The 26,660-nt window shown below is 41.8% G+C and overlaps 1 protein-coding gene across 1 annotated transcript in view; it reads left to right on the forward strand.

Annotated features, from left to right (window-relative positions):
- ATAD5 (ATPase family AAA domain containing 5) overlaps positions 1–26,660 on the forward strand; it is a gene marked incomplete in the record, with an annotated part of 853,119 nt that overhangs the window by 815,899 nt on the left and 10,560 nt on the right. Inside the window, 1 exon segment of the mRNA XM_044068042.1 lies at positions 7,977–8,135. Within this exon segment, the coding sequence (XP_043923977.1) occupies positions 7,977–8,135 (159 nt within the window).

A 26,660-nucleotide genomic window follows, 5' to 3' on the forward strand; every position in this document is an offset into this window, starting at 1 on the left:
ACTCCATCTCTGACCTGTCTGCTCCTTCTTCCACTCCACAGATTGTTTTCCTTGGCAATGCACTCTCTTGTGTCTTCCCGCTCCGTTCGCCCTTCGGGCTCACTCCGCTCCCCTACCCTGCCCCCAATTTCCACCCGCCCCCATTACCTCTTAACTTATACCCTCATACTCACACCCCCTTTTACCAATAGCCAATCATAGAATCTATAACAGCCACACCCTATATCTATACCTCTACTCCCCTCAAGTATAAATCTCCTCCCACTACTATCTGTATTATCCTACATAAAGTCAACCCCCACTTCTCTCCTTCTCCTCTAATATCTACTACACACTCTTCTACCATGCCGAACCAACAACAATGGTTACTAGTACTCTCACTCCTGACAACTCTTACCACTACCTACCTCTTAACCTCCTATGAACAACCCCTCTTCTCTACTCTTATCATCCCTTCCCAACAAACTCTAACAACTTCTCCACCTTCATCAACAAGCTTTTTTAATGCCATCTACAAGCCCAGGTACTTTCAAGCCAAATATCACCACCTAACTCATATCAGATACTCAATTCTAAATATTAAAAAATTATGCAACTATCATTGTAAACCTCTCCAGTACTACAACTTTATACTAATCCATTCCTTAACACATGGTGACATTCACCCCAACCCAGGCCCAAACCATCACCCAGCCCCCACTAACTGCAACAAAACTAATATAATCCCTTTACCACCAACCAAACCCTCCAAATCACTCTCAATAGCCCATCTAAACATACGTAGTATATGCAACAAAATACCACAAATTCATGCTCTTCTAGATGTCCAGCAATTTGACATCCTCTGCCTAACCAAAACATGGCTCAAACCCACAATAAAAGATACTGAAATTATTCCCCCAGGCTATTGTATCTTTAGACAAGACCACACAAATAAAAAAGGTGGAGGGGTAGCAATTCTCTACAAAACAGGACTACAAATCAACAAAATAAATCATAAACTACCCGTAGACAGCAACTTAGAAATAATTATTACTAAACTCCAACTTAACTCCCACAAATCAGTTAACATAATCTGCACCTATCTTCCCCCAGGTAAAAATCACACACTATTAGAAGACTTATTAAACTGGCTCTCTTCAAATCTCCCTCAGGAAACAATACTACTAGGTGACTTTAATATTGACTGGTACTTATGTAACAACAACAATCCATCCACCCTGATTAACCTGTATGGCTTCTCACAAGCTATAAACTCTCCAGCCAGAACAAATAAACTTAATAATAAAGAAAGCATCCTGGATTGGATACTAACAAACTGTCCACCACAAAACTATACAACAGGAACCATCCCAGATGACCTTAGTGACCACTCTCTAATATACATTATCAGACATAAAACAAGTTTAAGTATCCCTACTTCAGTCAGAACTGCCCGTAGCAAAAAACATTTTAACCACAAATTGTTCCTAACCAAACTTAAACAATGCAACTGGTCTCCCTTTAAGTCACTCCCTATTAATGAAGCAGTTAATTACTTCAATAACACTTTCCTAGCAATCCTAGACCGTCATGCCCCAATGCGTTCCATAAGAATGAAAAACAAACCGGCACCATGGCTCTCAAATTCAACTAAGAAACTAATCCATAATAGAAATAAATCTTGGGCTAAATGGCGTACCACAAAAGACACTATCGATCACCAAACATTTAGACAACAAAGAAACTTAACAAAAAAAGCCATCTTACAAAATAAAAAGAACTTTTATACCCAACTTCAACAATCTTCCCTTCAACAGCCACAAAAATTCTGGTCTACTATTAACACACTACTTTCCCCAGGCAAAGTTGCCACACCTTACCCACTAGGCTCCAAACCTGATTGTCCAATACAAACAGCAAATGCCTTTAATACTTTCTTTACTACTACTATATTAAATCTAGCAAATCAACAAAACACTGATACCTCCAATTTGCCAAGCCCAAGCTCCATCCCCCCCCTTTTCACCTTGAACTTATACCCACCTCCTATATCTCCTCCTTACTTCAAAAATTAAAACCTACTACCCCCTCAGCTGATAAATTACCAGCAGAATACCTCCAAATAGGAGCCAAAGCCATTGCCTTCCCAATCTCCATATTGATCAATAGAACCATAAAAGAAGGCACCATTCCATCTATTTGGAAAATCTCACACATCATCCCACTTCACAAAGGTGGTGACTCTACTGAGTTCTCCAACTATCGCCCCATAGCTCTACTCTCTCCACTTGCTAAAATTATGGAGAAATGTATCCACAAACAATTAATAACTCACCTACTTCAGTATAATCTCCTTGCTAACTGCCAACATGGCTTCCGGCCATTTCACAGTACTACCTTGCTATCTTTTACTAACTCTATCAACAATAATCGTAATAACAGTATTCTTTCCTCAGCATTCTTTGTAGACCTATCTAAAGTGTTCGACATGGTTAATCATCAACTTCTCCTCCACCAACTGAAGTCCCTCTCACTAGACAATCCTGCTATGAACTGGTTTACATCATACCTAGAAAACCGTAAACAAGCAGTTCTCTGGCAAAACCATCTTTCTAATCTCCTTCCCACCTCCCTAGGTGTCCCTCAGGGCTCTATTTTAGGTCCACTTCTGTTTTCCATTTTCATAAATGAACTTCATCACTCTACTCCACTCTCCACCTGTATTCAGCATGCTGATGACTCTACTATCATCTGTTCTGCCTCATCCCAAACTGAACTTCATTCTATCACACAAAAAGCCTTTACCACTGTAAAAGAATGGTTCTCCAACCACTGTCTTCTCCTCAACCCCAAAAAAAACAAACTTTTGCTCTTTAAACCCTCTCATTTGTCTCCCCCACTTCATTTTACACTTGCATCAAACAATGGTAGTTATCTCTCCTGACCCCACCACCAAACTCCTAGGAATCACAATTGACAATCAATTAAAGTTTGACACTCACATAAACACTACAATAAAATTGATTAACAAAAAACTTGGATCCCTTTATAGAATAAAACCCTTCTTGACACCAGTTGCCAGAACCACAATAGCTAGAACCCACTTAATTTCTACCCTATTATACGCTTCCCCAATATTCAACAATCTTTCTACAAATAATCTTAACAAACTAGCTAGAGCATATAACAACATCGCCAGATTTGCTACAAATACACCTTACAGGACTCATCACTGTCTGAACCTAAAACAACTAGATTGGCTTGAATTACCTCACTTATTACATTTTAACCAACTTATAATCGCCCATAAAGCCCTATACCAACCCAGTAATATCCCTATTCTCTCTTCCCTCATAAAACCTTATAACAACTTGAGAAATCTACGCTCTGCTAACAAAATGTTGATTCATACTTCCTTATCTAACAACCAGCAGGTGACTCCATATTCTCTAATTCAGTTGGTAAAATATGGAATCAGCTACCACAAGACCTTACAACCCTAACCTCTCTCCCACTATTTAAAACTAACCTAAAACTTTTCTTCTCCAACCACTGGTTATGTTCTTGTACTAACCCTGCCTAGCTGTTATTCCCTAATCTATCTGCTACCCACATAACCTAATTTTTTCTACCTTAAATCTTTATGTACCCAATCTATACTCGAATCTTCACTCTTAATTCCTATCTCAGTCACTACTTAGTACCACTTACCATGCTTAAAACCTACCAGATACTGTACTTACATTTCTTTTTGTATACTATGTTAAACTGAAGATGAATTACTCTATATTAATGCCATCTCCTAATCATTAGCATCAGATGTTTATATATTTTTAAGTATATTTTTGTTTTAGTATGTATTTTGTGTGTTATTTTTAGTATGTTTTTGTTTTGGAGCTTTTCTCCCCGGGCCTCCACTGAAAATGGACACGTATCCAGTTGGACTAGCCCGGTCAACAAATGTAAAATAAAAATAAAATAAAATATGGATGCATATTCCATGTCTACCTAGCATTTAAGTGAGGAGCTACATAAGAAATGCATTCTAGAAGCAATGCATTCTTCACAGTTGTCCTTTGGGGACATCCCTGTTCTAACTTACTACTGCCAGCATTGTAGCTGAGATGCTGAATTTCACTGGACTGATAGCTGGGTCAGCTACATCAAGCAGTGCAGTGACTGTTGTGACAGAGGAAAAGCAAACACAATGATTTAGCATTGCTTCTCGCTTTAAATTGCTTTTGAACTTGCTATTGATAGCACTGCACATCTCATCAGGGCATCATACAGAGGTAGGAATGAATTTCAAGGCTGCTGTATCTGCACTATGCAGGCAGTACAACTTACCATATTTTGGGTGCATTTGAGTTCAACTGTGCCCTTGCCTGCCTTCTCCCAGATTTTATTTATGAATTTTGGATTGTGGTGTTGTGGTTAGGAGCCGTCTTAAAGATGATACTGTCATGCAAATATTCACTATTAGTGTACAACTAAGTCTCCATTTACCCATCAGCTGTTCATGTTTAAGTAGCAGGGACCTTGAGTAAATCTGTAACTGATCAAATGTTAATATTTTCATAAAGTCTACCAACTTGTTTTTGAAAGTGGGACTGGAATTTTTTAATAACTTTATCAAATTATCACTTGACATAGGCAAATTTACACTTGAGAGAGAAATACACATTGACTCATCAGTTTTGATGTCAGCATAGGCTGAGAGGGAGTGTGGTAGTTCCGTCAGTATGGATTCTGAAAAACTTCGAGGTGATACAGCAGCAGCAGAAATAGTGTTTTGTTTTGTTTTTTACAGGGATCAGGACCCACTTTCAACAGGCTCTCTGAAAAATGAGTACATTTCCCACCAGTCCTGCATTCCTCCATGTTTTCTATACTATGAAAATTAATGGATTCTCAGGTTACAGTAGGAAATATCCTTTACCAACTTGGATGCAGTTTCCCTCTTTCCAGTTACAGTGATGGTTTCAACTCCAGAGTCTCTTAAAAGTCCTCTTCCTGCAGACTGCCTTTCATTTGGTCAGAGCAACAGATTCTGTTATTGCCATATTGAGGGCACATCTAGTATTCAAATTAAGTTTCTTCCCCTTCTACTATGACATTTCAGCCCCCACCCTTTTGGCCAGTTAATTCCTCTCTTCTTACTAGTATTTATGGATGTTCGGTGAGGAAAGTGAAAAACTGTGATCACAGTAATCCAGCAGAGTTTAGAAGCTTTTTGTATGCTCCTTATTGCCTCCCTGTTGACTGTTTGGCTCTGTGTGGTGTCCATGTCACCAAACCAGTGCAGATGCACATCTGAGACCTTCCCATCAACTGGAGTGCACTACATTCCTTGGCTGAACTTCTGCCTGAGCTTCACTCTGGTTTTAATGAATGTGCATTTGGGGGTGACCTGTATCTGAGGTGACATTCCATCAGCAGGACCAATATCACCCCCTTCCCTTGACAGTGGGGGAGCTGGCAATAGCTGCTCACCCCTTCCTTTCCCAGACATTTTTTCAGTGCTCCAGAAGTTAATTGCATTCATCACTTGGGGAGTTGCATCATCATCTTCACTCTATACCACAAAGTTAGCATACTTAATTGTTTTTGAAGTCCTTGGTTTCTCTCTCTGTACTAAAAAGAATGTCAGGTACTTCATACTGTTAAGATCTTAGAATGCATCTTACCTGAGTTCATTATTGTTTGACAACTGCAATGTTGTCTGACATATTTCAATTTATTTTGCAAATCAGTGCTAGCTTTTGGGTCATTCTTCTTCCCTATGGTTGATCTCAGTCAACATTTTTGAACTTGGAAAGTCAGGATAGCAAATGGATTCTGTAGTTCCATTAAGACCTAGAAGTAATGGGAGCACTTTGCAAGAGTTATTTTGCCTCTGTGATAACTGCTTTAGAAAGTTAAAAACATTTTATACAATCATAAGATGACATTATTTGCACTGGCAAGACAAAGCATGGCCTTATCCATTACAAATGAACGTCGGATTCTTTTAACATTTCCTGTTCTCAGTGACTCCATGCTGAAGAGCTCCACTGTAGGATTCATCTGTCTGCAGTGGATATGGCTTACTCATATTCCATAGAAATTGGCATTGCATTTGATCATTGCCCTTAAGCAATCAGTAGTTTCTCTTGGTGTACCTTACTGCTGCCATCATACCCCTCAACTGTCTAGATTTTTGCAGAAAGTCCATATTTTGCTTCATTTTTTTATTGTTCCTTATAAAATTTGTGGTTTTCTGTCAGAGTGCTGAAGTCACTAAAAAATTGCATATACTTGGGTTTCAGACTTCATATCCTTTAGAAAATGCATGCTAACACAAATCCTGTTCTAAGTTTGTAAGAGCAATATTTAAAATCTGTCCCCATTTTGGGCCTTTGTCGTCATCGTCCCCAATATTTTAGGCTTTCTCCAGATTTTTTGCACTAAGAGGATGGGAGCTATGGCTGCCATGTGAGAACGCAAGTTATTTAGTTTTCAAATTTAATCAAAGCAGAAGTATGAAAAGTGGTCATAAACACCTCTTGTTGTTGTGTTATTCATTCTTGTTCACTGTTATTGCTATATTGTGCATGTAATTGTGGGGGGCCTTTCCAAAGCCAGTGACATCCTAAGTTTACCTTCAGGGAGAGGAACCCCCTCCCCCTGGGAAGTCCCCTTCATTGTTTTATTTTTTTAGGTTCATAGGTAGGTACTAGGTTTTTGGCCCAAGGGCCTATGTAAGCCTAGCCAGCAAGGTTCTCTGGCTTTTCGCCTCCCAAGAAAGTTATTTTCCCATGCCTCTGTTGAGCAGAGCCACAGAAGTGATCCCAGGGGTGAATTTCCCATTTCCCATCCACTCATCAAGATTTTTCTTGAGTGCTAATGAGGAATTCTGCTTGACATAGATGGGTAGCCTGTTCCGGAGTATGTGAAGTCTCAGGGACAGGAATCTATCCCTCCAGCATGTTCTGTTTATTGTGGTGACAAGGTTTAGGTCCCTAGAGCGTGTATCTCTGAAGATTTCCAACACCTCTGGGTTTGACATAGCTTTGTATGTTAGGCAGAGATCACCTCGGAGTAGGCGATATGCTATGGAGTAAAGCTGGAGTTTTTTGAGATGGTCAGCATAGGGCATCTGTTTGAGTCCCATAATCCCCTTTGTGAGGTACTTCTGAGGCCTTTCCAGCTGTTGAAGATGTCTTGTGAGGTACATTCCAAAAGAGGTGTTGTACTCAATAATGGGTCTAATGAGAGCCGACTAAAGGGGAACAATGACCTCTTTTTTTCTGGATGAGAACCCTTTTGTGATGAGATGTGCCACATAGAAGGATTTCCTGACTACTGTGGCGAGGAGACTGACATCAGATTTCACTGCACTCCCTTTAGTAAAAAAAAGCCATCTAGGCAAAATTGATTCTGTTGCAGGTTTTCCTCCTTTTCAAACATTTGCATTATACTGAGTTTGCTGACACAACTTCACTTTCATTCGTACCAGCTGATTTGTTTTCCAACTCCTTCCCTAAAGAATAAGCAGTCTTTAAACTTCAGCATTATTTAATATAGGTGGTTGCTTGCAGTTTACTTGATTGCCCATATCACCCTTTTATCATGTTGGTCTAGGCACATAGATGAAGACTTTGGGCAGATCTGTTCTTATAGTAAGACTGTCAACATTTTGAATGTAAAGTCTCTCTCATTCTTAACAGCATGCAGTTAAAGGTCTATTTAAATACCAAACATAACTGATATTCAAACTTATTTTTATTATATTTATTACAGTTCTGTAATGCAGGTGTGTGCAGAAAAGGATGGATCTTAAGCTGTGAATCTTTTACTGTGTAGCACATGGCAGCAATATGCTTTTTGTTTAATAAAACTTTCCAAGACTTTTCTGTTACTGAATTGGATATATGCTTGATAACTGTATACTGCCCTTATGTGCTTGTACACTGATGTTAATGTTAAGGGTGTGATCATTTTAACTTTTTCAGCATGGCACAGAAACGGGTGGAGATAATGAAGAATGTATTTTGTCACAGAACGCATTCGGGCATATGGAACATGCAAGCTGCTGCAGCGGAGTTCCTTCCTGTTCTTCGTAATATCTGTAGATCTCAACAGTTCAAAGAGAAAGGGAAGATTAAGAGAAGGTATGCTGATATGATGAAAAATACTAGTAAAACCCATGTATGGCACTGTTCTATTTTCTAGCAAGCAAGCCCTCATTTATGTATGTACTGATATGCAGACTTGGGGATTAGATATTCCCCCTTGTGGAAGTTCGTTTACAGAGGAAATGTGAGAGCAACCCTATCACAGAAGGTTTTAGTTGATAAATTAAGTTTCTAGAAGCCAGTGAGATGTAGAACCCCAGGTAGCATGGATCCTCAGTAAAGAAGTTCAGGCCATTTTTTTTTTAACTGGTTAGCTAGTGTATTAGATTCGGGGTTATAGCTGTTACATGCTTGGACTATAACAAGGTGTCACAGCAAGTTGGTGTTCATATTAGAAATTTTGGAGTCCTAGGTTTGGTAGTTTGGGTTGTAGCATTTGGTGGTTGGGCGGGATGCTCAGTAAACTCACTCATTACCAGCTGCCACAGAGTCTGTTTCTCTGCCTGGCTTCTAGAAAGAAGTGTACCATATGACATACATTTTCCTGTACCTAGGTGTTAGCATATATAAAGATCTATACCCCTATATGCCCTATGAGGTAACATGCATTACGTAAATTGTTACTTCATTTATATTTAATGGTATACGAGGCATGGCATTTATTTTCTACATCAAATTGCATCTTTATATTCATTAGATATTTTAATAAATTCAGCATTTGTTTAGCTTTTGGTATCTTGTTCAGCTCGCAATCTGCCTGCGTATTTATTTCATTTCAGATTTTTCTGGATTATTTAATAAGACTGTTCTCTCTACACATCTGGCAAGTTCTTGAGTATTTTTGCTGCTCTGCATTTTTTTTTTTTTTTTTGAAGGCATAACTAGAGGATAGTCACTGCTGCTGCTCTGGCTATCACAGTTCAATCAGATGTTCTTCATCTCACATTGCTGCAGTCATAACCTGTGGGTAGTCCGCTGTCCTCGGTCGGCCCGAATACCAAAGTATTAGGCTGGCGTCGGTCATGGGCGCTCAGATCTGACGTCAGTGCGTCATGGTATTAAGCGCATGACCGACGCCATATCCTCAGTCTTTTTGCCGCATGGTCCGAAGCAGAAGCAGCGTTTGCAAGTGCCGCTCGCTTCTGAAATTTTATTCTGAGTTTCAGACCGAAACCAAGTTGGCACCGTTGGCACTGGAATATTTTTGTTTTTCTTGCCTCAGTTAATTCCGGATGTCAGAAAAAGTGAATAATTGCATTTCTTGTGGGAAACAGATACCGCATAGGGATTACCACTCTGTCTGTATTCCTTGTTTGGGGCCTGAGCATGACGTAGTCGGGTGTCACTTTTGTGCTAGGTTTAATAAGTTTCATTAAACGAGGTTAGATTGTGCTAGGCTTGTCTTCGTAAGCGGTGTAATTACAATATACCGTCGGATCCTCCGCCCGCCACCACTAAGAAGCGCAAAGAAAATCTAAGGTCCAAGCAGGATGAGTCGCCTGCCCGGACGCCGTTCTTAGAAACTACGGTGGAATCTGTGGATCCAGCCGAGGTTTCAGCTGAGTCTCAGGGGAGCCAATTTTGCAGGATGTGGCCACCAGGAGTCAGGTCAGGCTGAGGGGGCCTCTCAGGTTGCTGTACTCCCTTCTTTGCCTAAGGTGGTTAGGCCTTCTCCTTCTGTCTCTAAGGTACCTTCCAAGGTCAGGCCTGGTTTGCCTTCCTCAGGTGTCAGTCCTAGTTCTGCAGGTTCTGTGCCTAAAAAACACATGCTTAAAATGGCAGAAGATTTGATTTCCTTAATCAGGGGTTCTATGCCCCCTCCAGATAAGAGGCCTAGGGTAGAACCAGAGGTGGAAAGTTTGGAACAGGCTTCAGATTACTCAGAGTCTTCGGCTGAAGACATTCAGGATTTTCCTCCTTATTCGGATTCAGACGCAGAGGATTCCAGTCCTTCTGCTTCTCCTCCAGAGGTTTTTCTTTTTCAGAAACCCTGCATTCTATGAGGGAGCATTTTAAATGGGAAGGTCAGGATTTCTCAGATTCCCGAAAGAGGCTTAGGAATTTTGTTTTGCCACAACATCGGCCTTTGGCTATACCTCCTGTTTTGGATGTTGTTCAGGATGTTTTCTCGGAGGCTTCTCTTAATCCAGACTCTTTGCCTCCTGCGCCAGTTAAACCAGATAGGTATTACAGAGTGCCAGAGGCTCATAAATATCTGTATAAGAGCCCAAGGGCTGACCCAGAAACTATTAGCCAGGGACCTAAGGGTGTCAGGGCTTCTGTTGTAAAGAATCCAGTTCCTATGGATAAAGACTCTAGAGCTTTGGATAGGTGGGGAAAAAGTGTATACCTCTTCCACTCTAGCAATGAGGGCTTTGAATTGCCAGTCTCATATGTTGAAGTACCAGAATTTTCTCCTTACTCAGTTAAAATCTAAGGTAGATGCTTTGGCAGAGGGCATAGAGTGTAAGGAATTACAGGATTTGGTTCATGCCTCTGATCAGGTGGGTAAGCATTCTTTGCAGTGTGGTTTCGATGCTTTACAGGCTTCTTCCAGGGTGGCTGCCACTGGATCAGTTATTCGTAGGCATGCCTGGCTTAAGGATCAGAACTTGTCAGAGCATGTTAAAACTAGAATTTTGGATGCTCCTTTGCAGTCTGAAGTTTTGTTTGGTTCTCCTGTGGAGTCTGTCTTAAAGAAAATGGAAGACAAAGCTAAGTCTATGCAGACTGTTAAAGATTTTTTGCAGGTGCAGCCCCCTAAGTTTAGCAGGAATTGCCCTACTAAGGGATGGGCTTACCCTTCTTCTGATTTACAGTCTAGGGGCAGATCTAGACGTGGTAGGGGCAGAGCTCAGGGTTCTTTCAGGCCTAGAATGTGGAGTTCCCCTGCACAATCTACAGGTGAGGGCAGGGGCCAGTCCTTTCGTAAACAGGCCCAATGACCTGCAACTTCAGCTGCCAGATCCTTCCTGTCTGGCAGCTCCTCTGGGAGGAAAGTTGGCACTCTTCAAGCAAAACTGGCTTTTAGTCACCCAGGACAAATGGGTGTTGGACATTATAGACCGAGGCTACAAGTTTTATTTCCACACATTGCCTCCTTTCAAAGGCATGCCAGACGTTCCTCCTCAGCAAAGGGTAGAGGCTCACAAACAGATTTCTTTACTTCTTCAAATGGGGACTATACAGCAGGTCCCTCTGTCAGAAGTAGGCCTAGGATTTTATTCTCGCCTGTTTCTTGTACCAAAGAAAGGAGACACTCGGAGGCCAATTTTGGATTTATCTATTCTCAACACATACCTGGACATTCCAAAATTCAAAATGTTGACGTTGCAACAACTTCTGCCCCTGTTGGGCAAGGATCACTGGATGGTAACTCTGGATCTCAAAGAGGCTTATCTTCATGTTCCTATCAGGCCCAGTTGCAGGAGATTCCTGCGGACTTTACATTATCAGTTCTCTGCATTGCCTTGGCTTATCTACTGCGCCCAGGGTGTTCACAAAGGTTCTGGCTCCGGTGATAGCCTTCTTAGGGTTAAGAGGAATACAAATTTATCCTTATTTGGACGATTGCCTGATTCTTGCTCAAGACAAAAACAAGCTACTACACCATCTACAGTATGTTATGGCAGTGTTAAGGTGCCTAGGGTATTCTGTGAACGAAACAAAGTCCAGTCTAGTACCCTCTCAGGAAATGTGCTTTCTGGGTGTGAGACTGAATACAGCTTCCCAGATGGCTTTTTTGACCCTGGACAAACAAAGGAACCTTACACTTTACTTCCAACAATTGTCTCTACGGTCCAGGCTGACTGCAAGGACAGTCCTTCAAGCCTTGGGGTTCATGGCATTTTGTATTCTGGTGCTTCCCAATGCCAAACTGCATATGAGGAAGTTACAATGGTATCTCAAAAATGTATGGACACAACACTGCCACGATCTGGACACTGTCATTCAGATAATACCTTGCATTCAAAAGGAATTTTTGTGGTGGGCCCAGGAATGTCACCTAAACAAGGGACTCTCTGTGACCCGACCAGAGGCGTAGTCAGATCTTAACGACAGATGCCTCGGACAAGGCTTGGGGAGCACACCTCAATGGAAAATGGGTTCAAGACACGTGGCCTGCCAGACTTCAACATTTACATATCAACTTGAAGGAGATGTTAGCAGTCCAATTTGCATTGATGGCTTTCAAGGATCTATTTCACCCAGGACAAGTGTTGATTCAAACAGACAACACAACTGTCATGTGGTACATCAACAAGCAGGGGGGAACACATTCGTACCCTCTTTGCAGGCAAGCTATGATTTTGTGGGAGACTGCTCTCAGTTTGCACCTCACTCTTCAGGCAAGGTTTCTGCCAGGAGCACAGAACTCCTTAGCAGATGTTTTGAGCAGACAGATGGTGGATCCCCACGAGTGGAAGTTGGAAGGTGCTCTTGAAGGTCAGACAAGACAAGCCTTCCATGATTCTAATAGCTCCGGATTGGCCTCAACAGCACTGGTACCCTCTGCTGAGGAGTTTAGTACGGGAGCCTCCTTGGCCTTTGCCTTCAAATCCACACCTTTTGTCTCAGGCAGGCAATCATTTCCTCAATGTCAGGATTCAGTCCCTGCATCTAACAGCCTGGCATATTCTGTTCTAGAACCAGGAGGGTCGCAGCTTCCTCAACAAGTTTTGAATATTATTTTGGAGGCCAGAAGGCCTAGTACAAGGAAAGTTTATGCTGATAAATGGAGGAGATTTTTTATTTGGAGCAAAGCAAAGTGCTTTGATGTTTCCAGGCCTGATTTGAGTGTTTCTCGTCAATACCTTACAGAATTATTAGACAAGGGTTTGTCTTTCTACTCTGTAAAAGTTCATGCTGCAGCCATTTCTGCTCACTATGACTGTGACCCACCATTATTTTCACATCCTTTGTTTAAGCAATTCCTTAGAGGGGCAAAGAATATAAGACCCCCGCGTAGAGCTCCTACTCCTTCCTGGGATCTCAATTTTGTGTTGGAAAAACTTACTTTACCTCCTTTTGAACCTGCAGCTACATCTGAGTTAAAGTTTTTGTCTTGGAAGACTGCTTTTTTGTTGGCCATTACGTCTGCTAGAAGGGTATCTGAATTACAGGCTCTAATGGCAGTTGAACCCTTCCTGATTTTTCATAAGCATAGGGTATCTCTTGGACTAACCCTACTTTTATGCCCAAAGTGGTTTCAAATGTGGCCTTGAACCAATCTATTCATTTGCCTACTTTTTATGCTGATCCCCAAAATAAAGGGAGAAAATTTTGCACACTTTGGATATTCACAGGCAGTTGCGTTATTATTTGAGCAGGACTAAAGGGTTCAGACAGTCTCAACAGTTATTTGTTTCTTTTGCTTTGGGCTCTCAGGGAAACCTGTTTCAAAACAAACTATTTCTAAGTGGATTGGCCATTGTATTGCTTTTGTTATTCTCAGCATGGTAAGGAGATTCCGCTGGTATCAGACCTCATTCCACTAGGGCTACTGCCACTTCTACTGCTTTTTAAGGTGTAGCTACTAAAGATATTTTGGAAGCAGCTACTTGGAGTTCAGTGCACACTTTTTCTAAACATTACCATCTCCTCTTTATACCAAATCTAGGGCTGGGTTTGCCACTGCAGTCTTACAGGGCATATTAGCAGCTCCCAATGCTTTATGATTTTGCCAACCTCCCCTTACACTTGCTTTGGGATTCTACCCACAGGTTATGACTGCAGCAATGTGAGATGAAGAACATAGTACAGTTTTGTACCTACCATAAATGTAGATGTTTCAAGATCCACATTGCTGCAGTCCAATTCTACCCTCCTCCCCTCTGTAGTTTGGAGTGGTTGTATGGGTTGGGTCGTAGATGTACTTTGTACATGGCTTTTGGAGGTTTTTCTATTTTTGGCTGTGGCCTTTCTTTTTAGGGCCTTTCTGACATCTGGGGCAAGAAAAGACTGAGGATATGACGTCAGTCATGCGCTTTAATACCATGACGCACTGACGTCAGATCTGAGCGCCCATGACCGACGCCAGCCTAATACTTTGGTATTCGGGCCGACTGAGGACAGCGGACTACCCACAGGTTATGACTGCAGCAATGTGGATCTTCGAACATCTACATTTATGGTAGGTACAAAACTGTACTTTTTTTTACAAAAGTACTGGTTATGAAGGTTTTAGTTGCCATTTCTCCCAGAACTTTGACAGACTTGTCTTATTGTCTGACTAATGCCTGATTTCTTATCTGTATTTTTTATCCTTGCAGATCTTGGTTCAGCTATTCTACCATGTAATTCAGCTTTCACTTTTCTATGTTTATCTCCAGCTTTCAAATCTGGTAGTCTGTTATGTTGTATTTATTTCATTGGTATTTTTTGTCTGTGATTTTTCCAGAATTTTCTTTATTAGCACTAGTTTTAAGGCATCAATAACAACCGAAGTAGGTACTTAATGCCTCTTAACTGTCCCTAGTCTGTTATGACACTTCTAAATTTGGTCCAACATTTTGCTCCATTCCTCCTAAAATATAACATTGTTTTGAGAAGCTATGCATTACTAGTACCATCCTAAAGAAACGTTGAGACTTGAGGTTGTTCTGTGAGTTACACCTTTTTCACAAAGAACCACCAGAGTATCCCCAACCATAGGAACACTGGCCTATAATTTCACCCGATTTTGCACCAGTTAATTTGTCATGGTCAAGAGCTGCAGTCTCATGATACACATCAATGACCATCAGATAGCATGCAAGCAGCAAGTGGCCATAAAAGCATGTTACAAATGCAACCTACTGTCTCAAGTTATGACCAACACCTACCACACGCAAATAAACCTTGCACTGAAAAACTGCAGAGATGAGTTATAATTACTGTCTTCTTAGGACTTCAACCATTTTGCTGCGAGTCAAGTGCTTTTCAGTTCTACCTTACCAACAGTAACCATAACTTGGCCACGATGATTTACACACCAACACCCACTCCCACATTGTTTTCCAGAAGGGGCTAATGATTCTTTCTTATTACAGTTCCCCTTTTTCCTGACTTTATGGTAATGTCAACTGCTGCACCATTCTTGCACTCTAAGCACACAGTTACTATTCATTATTAGATTAACTAGTAGCTATACCTCAAGTAGTAAGTATTTGAAAGGCAGATGCCAACAGTTAAGTCGCAAAATCTATACACATCCTTATACTAATAAATAAACCACCAGTCAAAAGCTTTTGGAATTGAAAAATAAAGCTGTTTACTTTAGAATAAATTAAAATAAAAGTCAGACATTGCACCTTGTAAAGTATATAGCAAATATAAATACTTACAGAAAGAAATACGAACAACGGGTTCAAGCAGACATGTTGAGATCTAGGACTGCTGACCTACAGCTGTTTTGATCCTGACCTGCCACTAGATGAATGTTGTATTTTATCATTTAGAAGATGAAAGAAGACTTACAGTGTCGTCAGTCTTAAAAGTCCTCTATGTACTCTAGAAGGCAACCTGCAATTGCTGCTGCTAACAGTTGATTTATGAGGTTAAAAGCGTCCCAGGTTCTGCATTTTTTAAGAATTTGAATGCAGCTTTCTTGCTCTGTTTCCACAGTCACATAACTCTAGAGAAAAACTGCAGTCCAAATAAGGTAACTGTTGGAGAAAAAACTCTGCCAGTGTGTACAACTAGAAGTTCTGGATTCCAGTAGATGTTTATCGTGCATACAGCTGCAGTCATAACAGATGGGTTTTCCTGCCGTCAGGCGGGTCCTCAGTCGGCCGAATTCCAAAGTCTAGGTCCGGCGTCGGATGTCGTCGCTTCTTCCCTGACGTCAGTGCGACAGGGGTATAAAAGAACCAGCCGATGCCATTTTCTTCAGTCTTTCTTGCCGCGCAGTGCCCGAAGCAGAAGCAGTTCGCAAGTGCCGGTCGGCCAGCTCCTGAGATTACGAATATTTTTCAGCTGAAGACTTCTTAAAAGCTAAGTACCCCGTTGGGGAAACTTTTCTTGCCTCAGACCGAAGTCAGACAAAGTTAATAATTGCATTTCATGTGGGAAGCAAATACCGCATAAGGATTTCCATTCCCTCTGTATACCTTGCTTAGGCCAAGACCACGGCGTCTCGGCCTGTCGTTTTTGTGCTACATTCAACAGACGCACTATTAAGCATCGGGCGGAGTTCGCCCAACACTATTTTGGCAAACAGTTTAATTACATTATGTCATCGGATACTCCGACTCCAATTTTGAGTAAAAGACGCAAAGATAAGGACCGACATGTGAGGTCTGCGACTTCTACCGACACCACGCTAAAGCAGACTACAGGTGCTCCGGTTCTCAGCGAGGCGCCTACGCAGCCCCTGACTACCGATGACACTTCATTAGCGGTGTCTTCTGTGCCCGAGGTCGCAGGCTCTTCGGCCCACACCCCAACTACAGATACCGAAGCCACTCTTGGCTGGGAAACTCGGAGTTTAGATAGGCCTGCCTCTTCTCAAGGTGTCTTCAGGCCCTCTTCTTCTTTTTCCATTAAGGCTTTCACTAAATCTAAAGCAGCCATGCATACTAAAAGACAAGCTCCACAGGGCCCCACTCAAGGCCCCATGCCTAAAAAGCAGATGCTCAAAATGGCTGAGGATTTGATTACTCTTATCAGGGGTTCTCAACCCCTCGACAAAGGCCCAGAGTGGAGGAAGAATACCCTTCCTCGGACCAGGCCTCCATTACTTCAGAACATTCTGAGGACCAGGAACATTCATACTCCCCTTTTGAAGATTCTGATGCAGAGGAGTCCATTCCTCTGTCTCCCCTGAGGATTTCTCTTTGGGGAAACCTTGCATACCTTGAGGGAACACTTCCACTGGGAAGGCCAAGAGTACTCAGACTCCAAGAAAAGGCTCAGGGATTTTCTCTTGCTCCCTCAGCACAGGCCTCTGGCTATACCTCCTGTCTTGGACATACTAGATGATGTGTATTCAGAGGCCAGCCTTAACCCAGATTCTTTACCTCCAGCTCCAGTCAAGCCTGACAGGTATTACCGGGTTCCTGATTCACACCAATTCCTATACAAAAGTCATGCGGCTGACCCAGAAACTGTTTCACAGGGTCCCAAGGGAATTAAGGCCTCCACTGCCAAAAATCCATTACCTTCAGAGAGAGATTCCAGAGCTTTGGAAAGGTGGGGGAAAAAAGTATACACCTCGGCCACCTTAACCATGAGGGCATTAAACTGTCAGTTCCATATGTTAAAGTATCAACAGTTTTTGTTATCTCAGTTGAAAAGCAAAATGTCGCAACCTGAACAACCAGACTTGAAGGAGTTGCAGGATTTGTTGCATAGTGCAGAGCAAGTGGGTAAACATACCTTGCAATGTGGTTTTGATGCTTTAGAGGCCTCATGTAGAGCTGCTGTTACAGGATCAGTTATACGTAGACGTGCTTGGCTCAAAGAGCAAACCTTACCGGATCATGTCAAAGCAAAATTACTAGATGCACCTCTTCAAAAAGATGTATTGTTTGGTGTTAAAGCTGAGGAGGTATTAAAGAAAATGGAGGAAAAGGCAAAATCAATGCAAACAGTGAAAGATTTTCTACAGGTACAACCACCACGTTTCAGTAGAAATTGGCCTTCAAAAAATTGGTCCTTTCCCGCCACGGACAGACCTCAAAGAGGTAGATACAGGTGCCCGAGGGGTAGAGGGCAATCTCAAGGATCATTTAGAGGCAGACAATGGCAAGTACCTACACCAAGAGGTGGTGAGGATAGTTCACAGCCATTCAGAAAGCAGAACCAATGACTTTCCCCTTTGCATGCCAAGCAAGGCTCAAATGGCGGCACCTTTAGGCGGAAAACTGGCATTATTTTCGAAAAATTGGCATATTGTCACAAAAGACAAATGGATCCTGGACATCATAGACGGAGGCTACAGATTCCACTTTCACACCCTTCCAAAAATGAGAGGCATGCCAAACCTGCCACACAGTCAAAGGGCAATTTCAGATCTCATGAACATGAAAGCTATTCAAGAGGTACCTGCACAAGAACAGGGTCTAGGTTTTTATTCCAGACTATTCCTGGTACCAAGGAAGGGCAAAGATTGGAGACCTATTTTGGACCTATCCATCCTAAACGCATATTTACTCGTACCAAAATTCAAGATGCTCACATTACAGCAGCTTCTTCCCATGCTGGGCAAGGAGTCTTGGCTGGTAACATTGGACCTCAAGGAGGCATACCTGCATGTCCCAATCAGACAAGATTGCAGAAGATACCTCAGATTTCTTGCAGGTTCAACCCATTATCAATTCTCTGCATTGCCCTTTGGCTTATCTACTGCGCCCAGAGTGTTTACGAAATGCCTGGCATCAGTAATTGCCTACTGCAGACTTCAAGGGATACAAATATACCCTTATTTGGACGACTGCCTGATCCAAGCGGACAGCAAGCACATTCTTCTGAAACATCTGGCTTATGTAATAATGTTATTAAACTCTCTAGGATACACAGTCAACAAAGAGAAATCAAGACTAATACCCTCTCGGAAGATAATTTTCCTGGGTGCCAATTTGGACACAAACACCCAGATGGCCTACCTCACGCCAGAGAAACAGGGGCAACTAATCCAATATTTCAGAACACTGGCAAATTGCACCAGGCTGACTGCAAGGAAAATCCTGCAGGCTCTGGGATTCATGGCATCTTGCATCTTACTAATCCCATGTGCAAAGCTGCATATGAGAAAACTACAATGGTACCTAAAAAACATATGGTCTCAACACAGCCACAGTTTGGAAACAATAATACCACTAATTCCATGTCTGCAAAAGGAATTTCTGTGGTGGGCTCAAGCATGCCAAACAAACACAGGTCTTCCATTCAGCAAGCCTCAAGCAAATCAAGTCATCACAACAGACGCCTCGGACTACGCCTGGGGGCGCACATGACAGACCGGTGCATTCAGGGCAAATGGACCCAAAAAGAAAAGCACCTTCCCATCAATCAAAAAGAAATGCTAGCAGTGATAAATGCTATTACAGCTTTCAAGGACCTTCTACAAGCAGGTCAGCTACTGATGAGAACAGACAACACCACAGTTATGTGGTACATAAACAAGCAGGGAGGAACACCTTCTTATCCCCTATGCAGACTGGCCATGTCACTTTGGAACATGACCATGGACTTACAAATGGAACTACAAGCACAGTACTTGCCAGGCAAGGAAAACACGCTGGCAGACAACCTAAGCAGGAATATGACAGATCCACACGAATGGAAGTTGCATCCAAAAGTTTTTACAGAAATAATCCAAGAATGGGGAAGGCCAGACATAGATCTCTTTGCTTCCCACAAAAACCATCAATTGACAAAATTCTGCTCAAGGATCTTCCATCCAAAGGCCTGGAGAGTGGACGCTCTCTCTTTCAGTTGGACATCAGCGACAGTTTATGCCTTCCTGCCTCTTCCTCTGCTGTCCAAAGTTCTATTGAAGACCAGAGCAGACAGACCAAAGATGATCTTCATTGCTCCGGACTGGCCAAGGCAACACTGGTACCCACTCCTGAGGAGCCTGACGCATTCCCCACCATGGACCCTGCCTCTAATGCCTCCTCTTCTGACTCAGCACAGCTTCAAAACTCTTCACAGTCAGCTGAAAACACTCAATCTAGCCGCATGGAAGATTCCTTAGCATCGCAGCAGGCCCTGCTCTCCAAGGAGGTGCAGGGTGTCATTTTGGAGGCCAGAAGGCCATCAACTAGAAAAGCTTACTCTGCAAAATGGAAACGTTTTTGTGTTTGGAATGAGAAAAAGGGCCAGTGCCCTGGAAAACTGAATTTACCTCAAATACTACAATATTTGGCTGAACTGCTAAGCAGTGGACTTTCGTTCTCCTCCATCAAAATCCATGCCTCAGCCATTTCTGCAGAATACAACACTGATCCACCTTTATTCTCTCACCCTCTATTAAGACAGTTCCTCAGAGGAGCTAAGAATTTAAGACCTCCAAGAAAACAACCAATACCTGCTTGGGATCTTAATTTCATTCTGGAAAAAACTGACTTTGCCTCCTTTTGAGCCAGCTGCCTCATCAGATTTACAATATTTATCCTGGAAAACAGCTTTCCTTCTGGCTATCACTTCAGCTCGTAGAGTTTCAGAACTACAGGCTCTTATGGCTGTCCAGCCTTTTATCATCTTCCATCAGGACAGAGTTTCATTACGTACCAACCCGTCCTTTATGCCTAAAGTGGTATCCAGGGTAGCTTTAAATCAGGCCATACATTTACCTACTTTTTATCCTAATCCTCAAAACAAAGGGGAGAGATTACTGCATTCCTTGGACATCCACAGACAACTGCGTTATTATTTGGATAGAACAAAACCCTTCAGAAAATCAGAACGGCTTTTTGTGGCCTATGCGGTAGGAGTTCAAGGAAAGCCAATATCCAAACAGACAATCTCAAAATGGATTAACCCACTGCATACGCTTTTGCTATTCCTTTCATGGCAAAACTGTACCTACAGGCATTAGAACTCATTCTACCAGGGCCACAGCCACCTCTGCAGCTTTCCTCAGAGGAGTTCCTACCAAGGATATTTTAGAAGCAGCCACTTGGAGTTCTGTGCATACCTTCTCTAAGCACTACAACCTACCATTATACTCCAAATCTAGAGCAGGCTTTGCCACTGCAGTCTTGCAGGGCATTTTGGCTCCTCCTAGCTCCACCTAGTGCCTACCGCCCCTTTCTTAGCTTTGGGATTCTACCCATCTGTTATGACTGCAGCTGTATGCACGATGAACATAGTAGAGTTTTGTACCTACCATAAATGTAGATGTTCGAATGCTAATACAGCTGCAGTACAGGTTTCCCTCCTTCCTTCCCCTCTAGGGGTCTTCTTTTATGGTGTATTTGCTTGCAACTACTGGTCTTTGATTATATTGCATTGCATTATTACATAATTTTATGTATTGCCTTCCTTCTGGGGGCACCTGACATCTGGGGCAAGAAAAACTGAAGAAAATGGCGTCGGCTGGTTCTTTTATACCCCTGTCGCACTGACGTCAGGGAAGAAGCGACGACAACCGACGCTGGACCTAGACTTTGGAATTAGGCCGACCGAGGACCTGCCTGACGGCAGGAGAACCCATCTGTTATGACTGCAGCTGTATTAGCACTCGAACATCTACATTTATGGTAGGTACAAAACTGTACTTTCCTGCTCAGGCAGTTTGCATAAAAGGAAATTCTAAAGACTACTTGTAGAAGGATGAATAAAAAAAAATAAAAAAAAACGTGTGATGTCTTCACAATCCTCTCAAAGCACTTCATGATGTTTGAGATTAAGGTGACCAGTCTGAGGTCATTGAGGCAGTTACAGTTGGGTTTCTTCGGAAGTGGGACAATACTTGTTTCCTTAAAACGCGAGGGAACGTTTTCCATAGCAAGGGATGAGTTGAAGATGTTTGTCTGTACCTGACATAACTGATCAACACACCCCTTCAACACCTTGCCAGGTATGTTACCTGGCCCAGCAGCTTTCATAGGATTCACCTTCTTAAGCTGAAGTCTCACCTCCTCTGAGTTTAAGGTGAGCACAATCACCTCTTTGAATCTTTGCTGTCTTGCAGCATTTGTTACGAGTTCATTTTCCCCATAGAGGATATTTAGTGCTTTAATAACTTTCACATTGAAAAGAAATTGTACTACAGCAAAGAATCCTACAGTGAATGTAGTATTTTTTTTTAAATTAATAACAAGTGTGCCTCAGATACACCTGGTTACGATACTGGAACTCTGCAAAGCTGATGTAATGCAGTTGTGCAAGCATACCCCCCATAGCAGTGGATGTTTGAGTAGTACTTGGTGCACAAACTCACACCTACTTTTTTCCTTTTCAAAGAGCCTTGCATCTTGTGCCCAGAGGGGGGTGGGGGCTGAGTAGGTCATGTGTCACAGCCTTACTCCTTTACAAAAATATTTTTTGTTCAGCCTCTTTTGTAGCCAAAAATAGACTGATAGCGTCACTAATTGTTCTCCTGTTTGTAGCTGTGCGCAGCTGACATCTTGTACTAGGGGAGGAGACCAGTGTCTTACTGGGGATCTCAATAAGCTTTAGAAGACAAACATCCACATGTGTGGCTACTTCCCATGACTTGTACTGTAGCAGTGACCCCATTTGAACATCAGTGGCTGTGGTGAGTGTACTCGTACAGCTGTACTTTCTCAGAAAAATTATACTTTGTTTAAAATGTTATAACACGATTGTGTATTTTACATGCACACAGATGGGCACGTATATCATATTTGTTTTGCCTTTAAAGCTAGTGACTCATGCAGTACGCTGTAAAAGGCTTGGTATCTTCCCGTGATAATATCGAAAGAAAACATGTAAGAAGTATAGAAATGATATTTGTAGGCAGTAGCAAATTAGTCATAAGGCCATTTGACAAAATGCAACATTTGTAAAATACTCTCTTTAAAAGTGGTGCTATCAGTTCTCTAAGTAACAAATATAAAAACTATCAAGAATGGAAACTGTGTTTTGTGACTTCACGTCAAAAAAATAAGTGTATGATTTTCTTTACTTTTGTCAAATGTCTTTTTAGTTGAATTGTGAATTTGCTGGCTGATTGCTTGATTCACACTTTTTTGAAGTTAATGTGGGTCCAGACTTGGGGCAAAATCAGTTCACAGTGGGGTATAGGAAGTTTTCCATTTTATAGGTTCATGGATAAGTACTAGGCTATCTGCCATTGCTGACCATTTTAAGCCTAGCCAGTTCCCCTTTTTTTTGCTCAAATTTATCTATCCAGTTTTGTTAGGGATTGGCTTTTACCTATCCTATGGTCGCTAATTGTATATTATATTACCCCTAATGATAATAACTAGGATCACACCATTCATAATTTGAGGGAAACCGTGCATGAGATAAAAAAAAAATTAGGAGCTGCCTCTGTCCATTAGTAGTACAGAGGGAAGTCCTGGGGTAAATTTGTTTTCCCAGCTATAGTTCAAAGTTGCAGAATATGGATAGGGATGAACTTTGTTTAATGTGGATGTGAAGTCTGTTCCAGAGCAGCAGTATCCTCTGTAAGATATCTATGTCCCACCAAACCATTCTGTTGATATTGCAGAAGAGGTTTATATCCCTAGACCAAGTATTGCAATTGGACTTGGTGATATGTAGGAAATTAATCAGTACTGTGTCAGAGGGTGTCTTGTATGTCAGACACAGGTCACGTTTTAGCAGTCTATCAGATACTGATTATAGTGAACAGGGCTTTGAGTTGGTCTGTGTAGGGCATGTTGTTTAGACCTTGTATCCTTTTAGTAAGGTATTTTTTGGGCATTCCAGGTCATTATTGGACATCTGCAAAGCATGCATATGAGGCTATGGGCTAAAGGGACAATTATCCGATTAGATGTCCTTATAAGCTTCATGAGCTCTTTTTTTTTTTTTTTTTTTTTTTTTTTTTTTTTTTTTTTTTTTTTTTTTTTTTTTTTTTTTTTTTTTTTTTTTTTTTTTTTTTTTTTTTTTTTTTTTTTTTTTTTTTTGTTTTTTTTTTTTTTTTTTTTTTTTTTTTTTTTTTTTTTTTTTTTTTTTTTTTTTTTTTTTTTTTTTTTTTATTTTTTTTTTTTTTATTTTTTTATTTTTTTTTTTTTTTTTTTTTTTTTTTTTTTTTGGGGGGGGGGGGGGGGGGGGGGGGGGGGGGGGGGGGGTGGGGGGGGGGGGGGGGGGGGGGGGGGGGGGGGGGGGGGGGGGGGGGGGGGGGGGGGGGGGGGGGGAGGAGGGGGGGGGGGGGGGGGGGGGGTGGGGGGGGGGGGGGGGGGGGGGGGGGGGGGGGGGGGGGGGGGGGGGGGGGGGGGGTAATACAGCTGCAGTACAGGTTTCCTCCTCCTTCCCCTCTAGGGGTCTTCTTTTATGGTGTATTTGCTTGCAACTACTGGTCTTTGATTATATTGCATTGCATTATTACATAATTTTATGTATTGCCTTCCTTCTGGGGGCACCTGACATCTGGGGCAAGAAAACTGAAGAAAATGGCGTCGGCTGGTTCTTTTATACCCCTGTCGCACTGACGTCAGGGAAGAAGCGACGACAACCGACGCTGGACCTAGACTTTGGAATTAGGCCGACCGAGGACCTGCCTGACGGCAGGAGAACCCATCTGTTATGACTGCAGCTGTATTAGCACTCGAACATCTACATTTATGGTAGGTACAAAACTGTACTTTCCTGCTCAGGCAGTTTGCATAAAAGGAAATTCTAAAGACTACTTGTAGAAGGATGAATAAAAAAAAATAAAAAAAAACGTGTGATGTCTTCACAATCCTCTCAAAGCACTTCATGATGTTTGAGATTAAGGTGACCAGTCTGAGGTCATTGAGGCAGTTACAGTTGGGTTTCTTCGGAAGTGGGACAATACTTGTTTCCTTAAAACGCGAGGGGACGTTTTCCATAGCAAGGGATGAGTTGAAGATGTTTGTCGGTACCTGACATAACTGATCAACACACCCCTTCAACACCTTGCCAGGTATGTTACCTGGCCCAGCAGGTTTCATAGGATTCAACTTCTTAAGCTGAAGTCTCACCTCCTCTGAGTTTAAGGTGAGCACAATCACCTCTTTGAATCTTTGCTGTCTTGCAGCATTTGTTACGAGTTCCTTTTCCCCATAGAGGATATTTAGTGCTTTAATAACTTTCACATTGAAAAGAAATTGTACTACAGCAAAGAATCCTACAGTGAATGTAGTATTTTTTTTTAAATTAATAACAAGTGTGCCTCAGATACACCTGGTTACGATACTGGAACTCTGCAAAGCTGATGTAATGCAGTTGTGCAAGCATACCCCCCATAGCAGTGGATGTTTGAGTAGTACTTGGTGCACAAACTCGCACCTACTTTTTTTCTTTTCAAAGAGCCTTGCATCTTGTGCCCAGAGGGGGGTGGGGGTGGGGGCTGAGGAGGTCATGTGTCACAGCCTTACTCCTTTACAAAAATATTTTTTGTTCAGCCTCTTTTTTAGGTCCTTATCTATAATATCTTGGGGTTAAGGAGAAAGAAAAGAACCTAGCCAAAAATGGACTGATAGCGTCACTAATTGTTCTCCTGTTTGTAGCTGTGCGCAGCTGACATCTTGTACTACGGGAGGAGACCAGTGTCTTACTGGGGATCTCAATAAGCTTTAGAAGACAAACATCCACATGTGTGGCTACTTCCCATGACTTGTACTGTAGCAGTGACCCCATTTGAACATCAGTGGCTGTGGTGAGTGTACTCGTACAGCTGTACTTTCTCAGAAAAATGATACTTTGTTTAAAATGTTATAACACGATTGTGTATTTTACATGCACACAGATGGGCACGTATATCATATTGGTTTTGCCTTTAAAGCTAGTGACTCATGCAGTATGCTGTAAAAGGCTTGGTATCTTCCCGTGATAATATTGAAAGAAAACATGTAAGAAGTATAGAAATGATATTTGTAGGCAGTAGCAAATTAGTCATAAGGCCATTTGACAAAATGCAACATTTGTAAAATACTCGCTTTAAAAGTGGTGCTATCAGTTCTCTAAGTAACAAATATAAAAACTATCAAGAATGGAAACTGTGTTTTGTGACTTCACGTCAAAAAAATAAGTGTATGATTTTCTTTACTTTTGTCAAATGTCTTTTTAGTTGAATTGTGAATTTGCTGGCTGATTGCTTGATTCACACTTTTTTGAAGTTAATGTGGGTCCAGACTTGGGGCAAAATCAGTTCACAGTGGGGTATAGGAAGTTTTCCATTTTATAGGTTCATGGATAAGTACTAGGCTATCTGCCGTTGCTGACCATTTTAAGTCTAGCCAGTTCCCCTTTTTTTTGCTCAAATTTATCTATCCAGTTTTGTTAGGGATTGGCTTTTACCTATCCTATGGTCACTAATTGTATATTACCCCTAATGATAATAACTAGGATCACACCATTCATAATTTGAGGGAAACCGTGCATGAGATAAAAAAAAAATTAGGAGCTGCCTCTGTCCATTAGTAGTACAGAGGGAAGTCCTGGGGTAAATTTGTTTTCCCAGCTATAGTTCAAAGTTGCAGAATATGGATAGGGATGAACTTTGTTTAATGTGGATGTGAAGTCTGTTCCAGAGCAGCAGTATCCTCTGTAAGATATCTATGTCCCACCAAACCATTCTGTTGATATTGCAGAAGAGGTTTATATCCCTAGACCAAGTATTGCAATTGGACTTGGTGATATGTAGGAAATTAATCAGTACTGTTGTCAGAGGGTGTCTTGTATGTCAGACACAGGTCACGTTTTAGCAGTCTATCAGATACTGATTATAGTGAACAGGGCTTTGAGTTGGTCTGTGTAGGGCATGTTGTTTAGACCTTGTATCCTTTTAGTAAGGTATTTTTTGGACATTCCAGTTGCTGCATGTATCTGGACAGATACATAGCAAAGGGGCCATTGCATTCAGTGACTGGTCTAATGAGGGCTGAGTAAAGGGGGACAAAATTATATCCCTGGATCTAGACATAGTTCCTTTGTTTATAAGCTGTGCAGTATAGA

The sequence above is a fragment of the Protopterus annectens genome, chromosome 4.part0 (assembly GCF_019279795.1).
Source record: "Protopterus annectens isolate FY-2018-M chromosome 4.part0, PAN1.0, whole genome shotgun sequence".
NCBI classification, from domain to species: Eukaryota; Metazoa; Chordata; order Ceratodontiformes; family Protopteridae; genus Protopterus; species Protopterus annectens.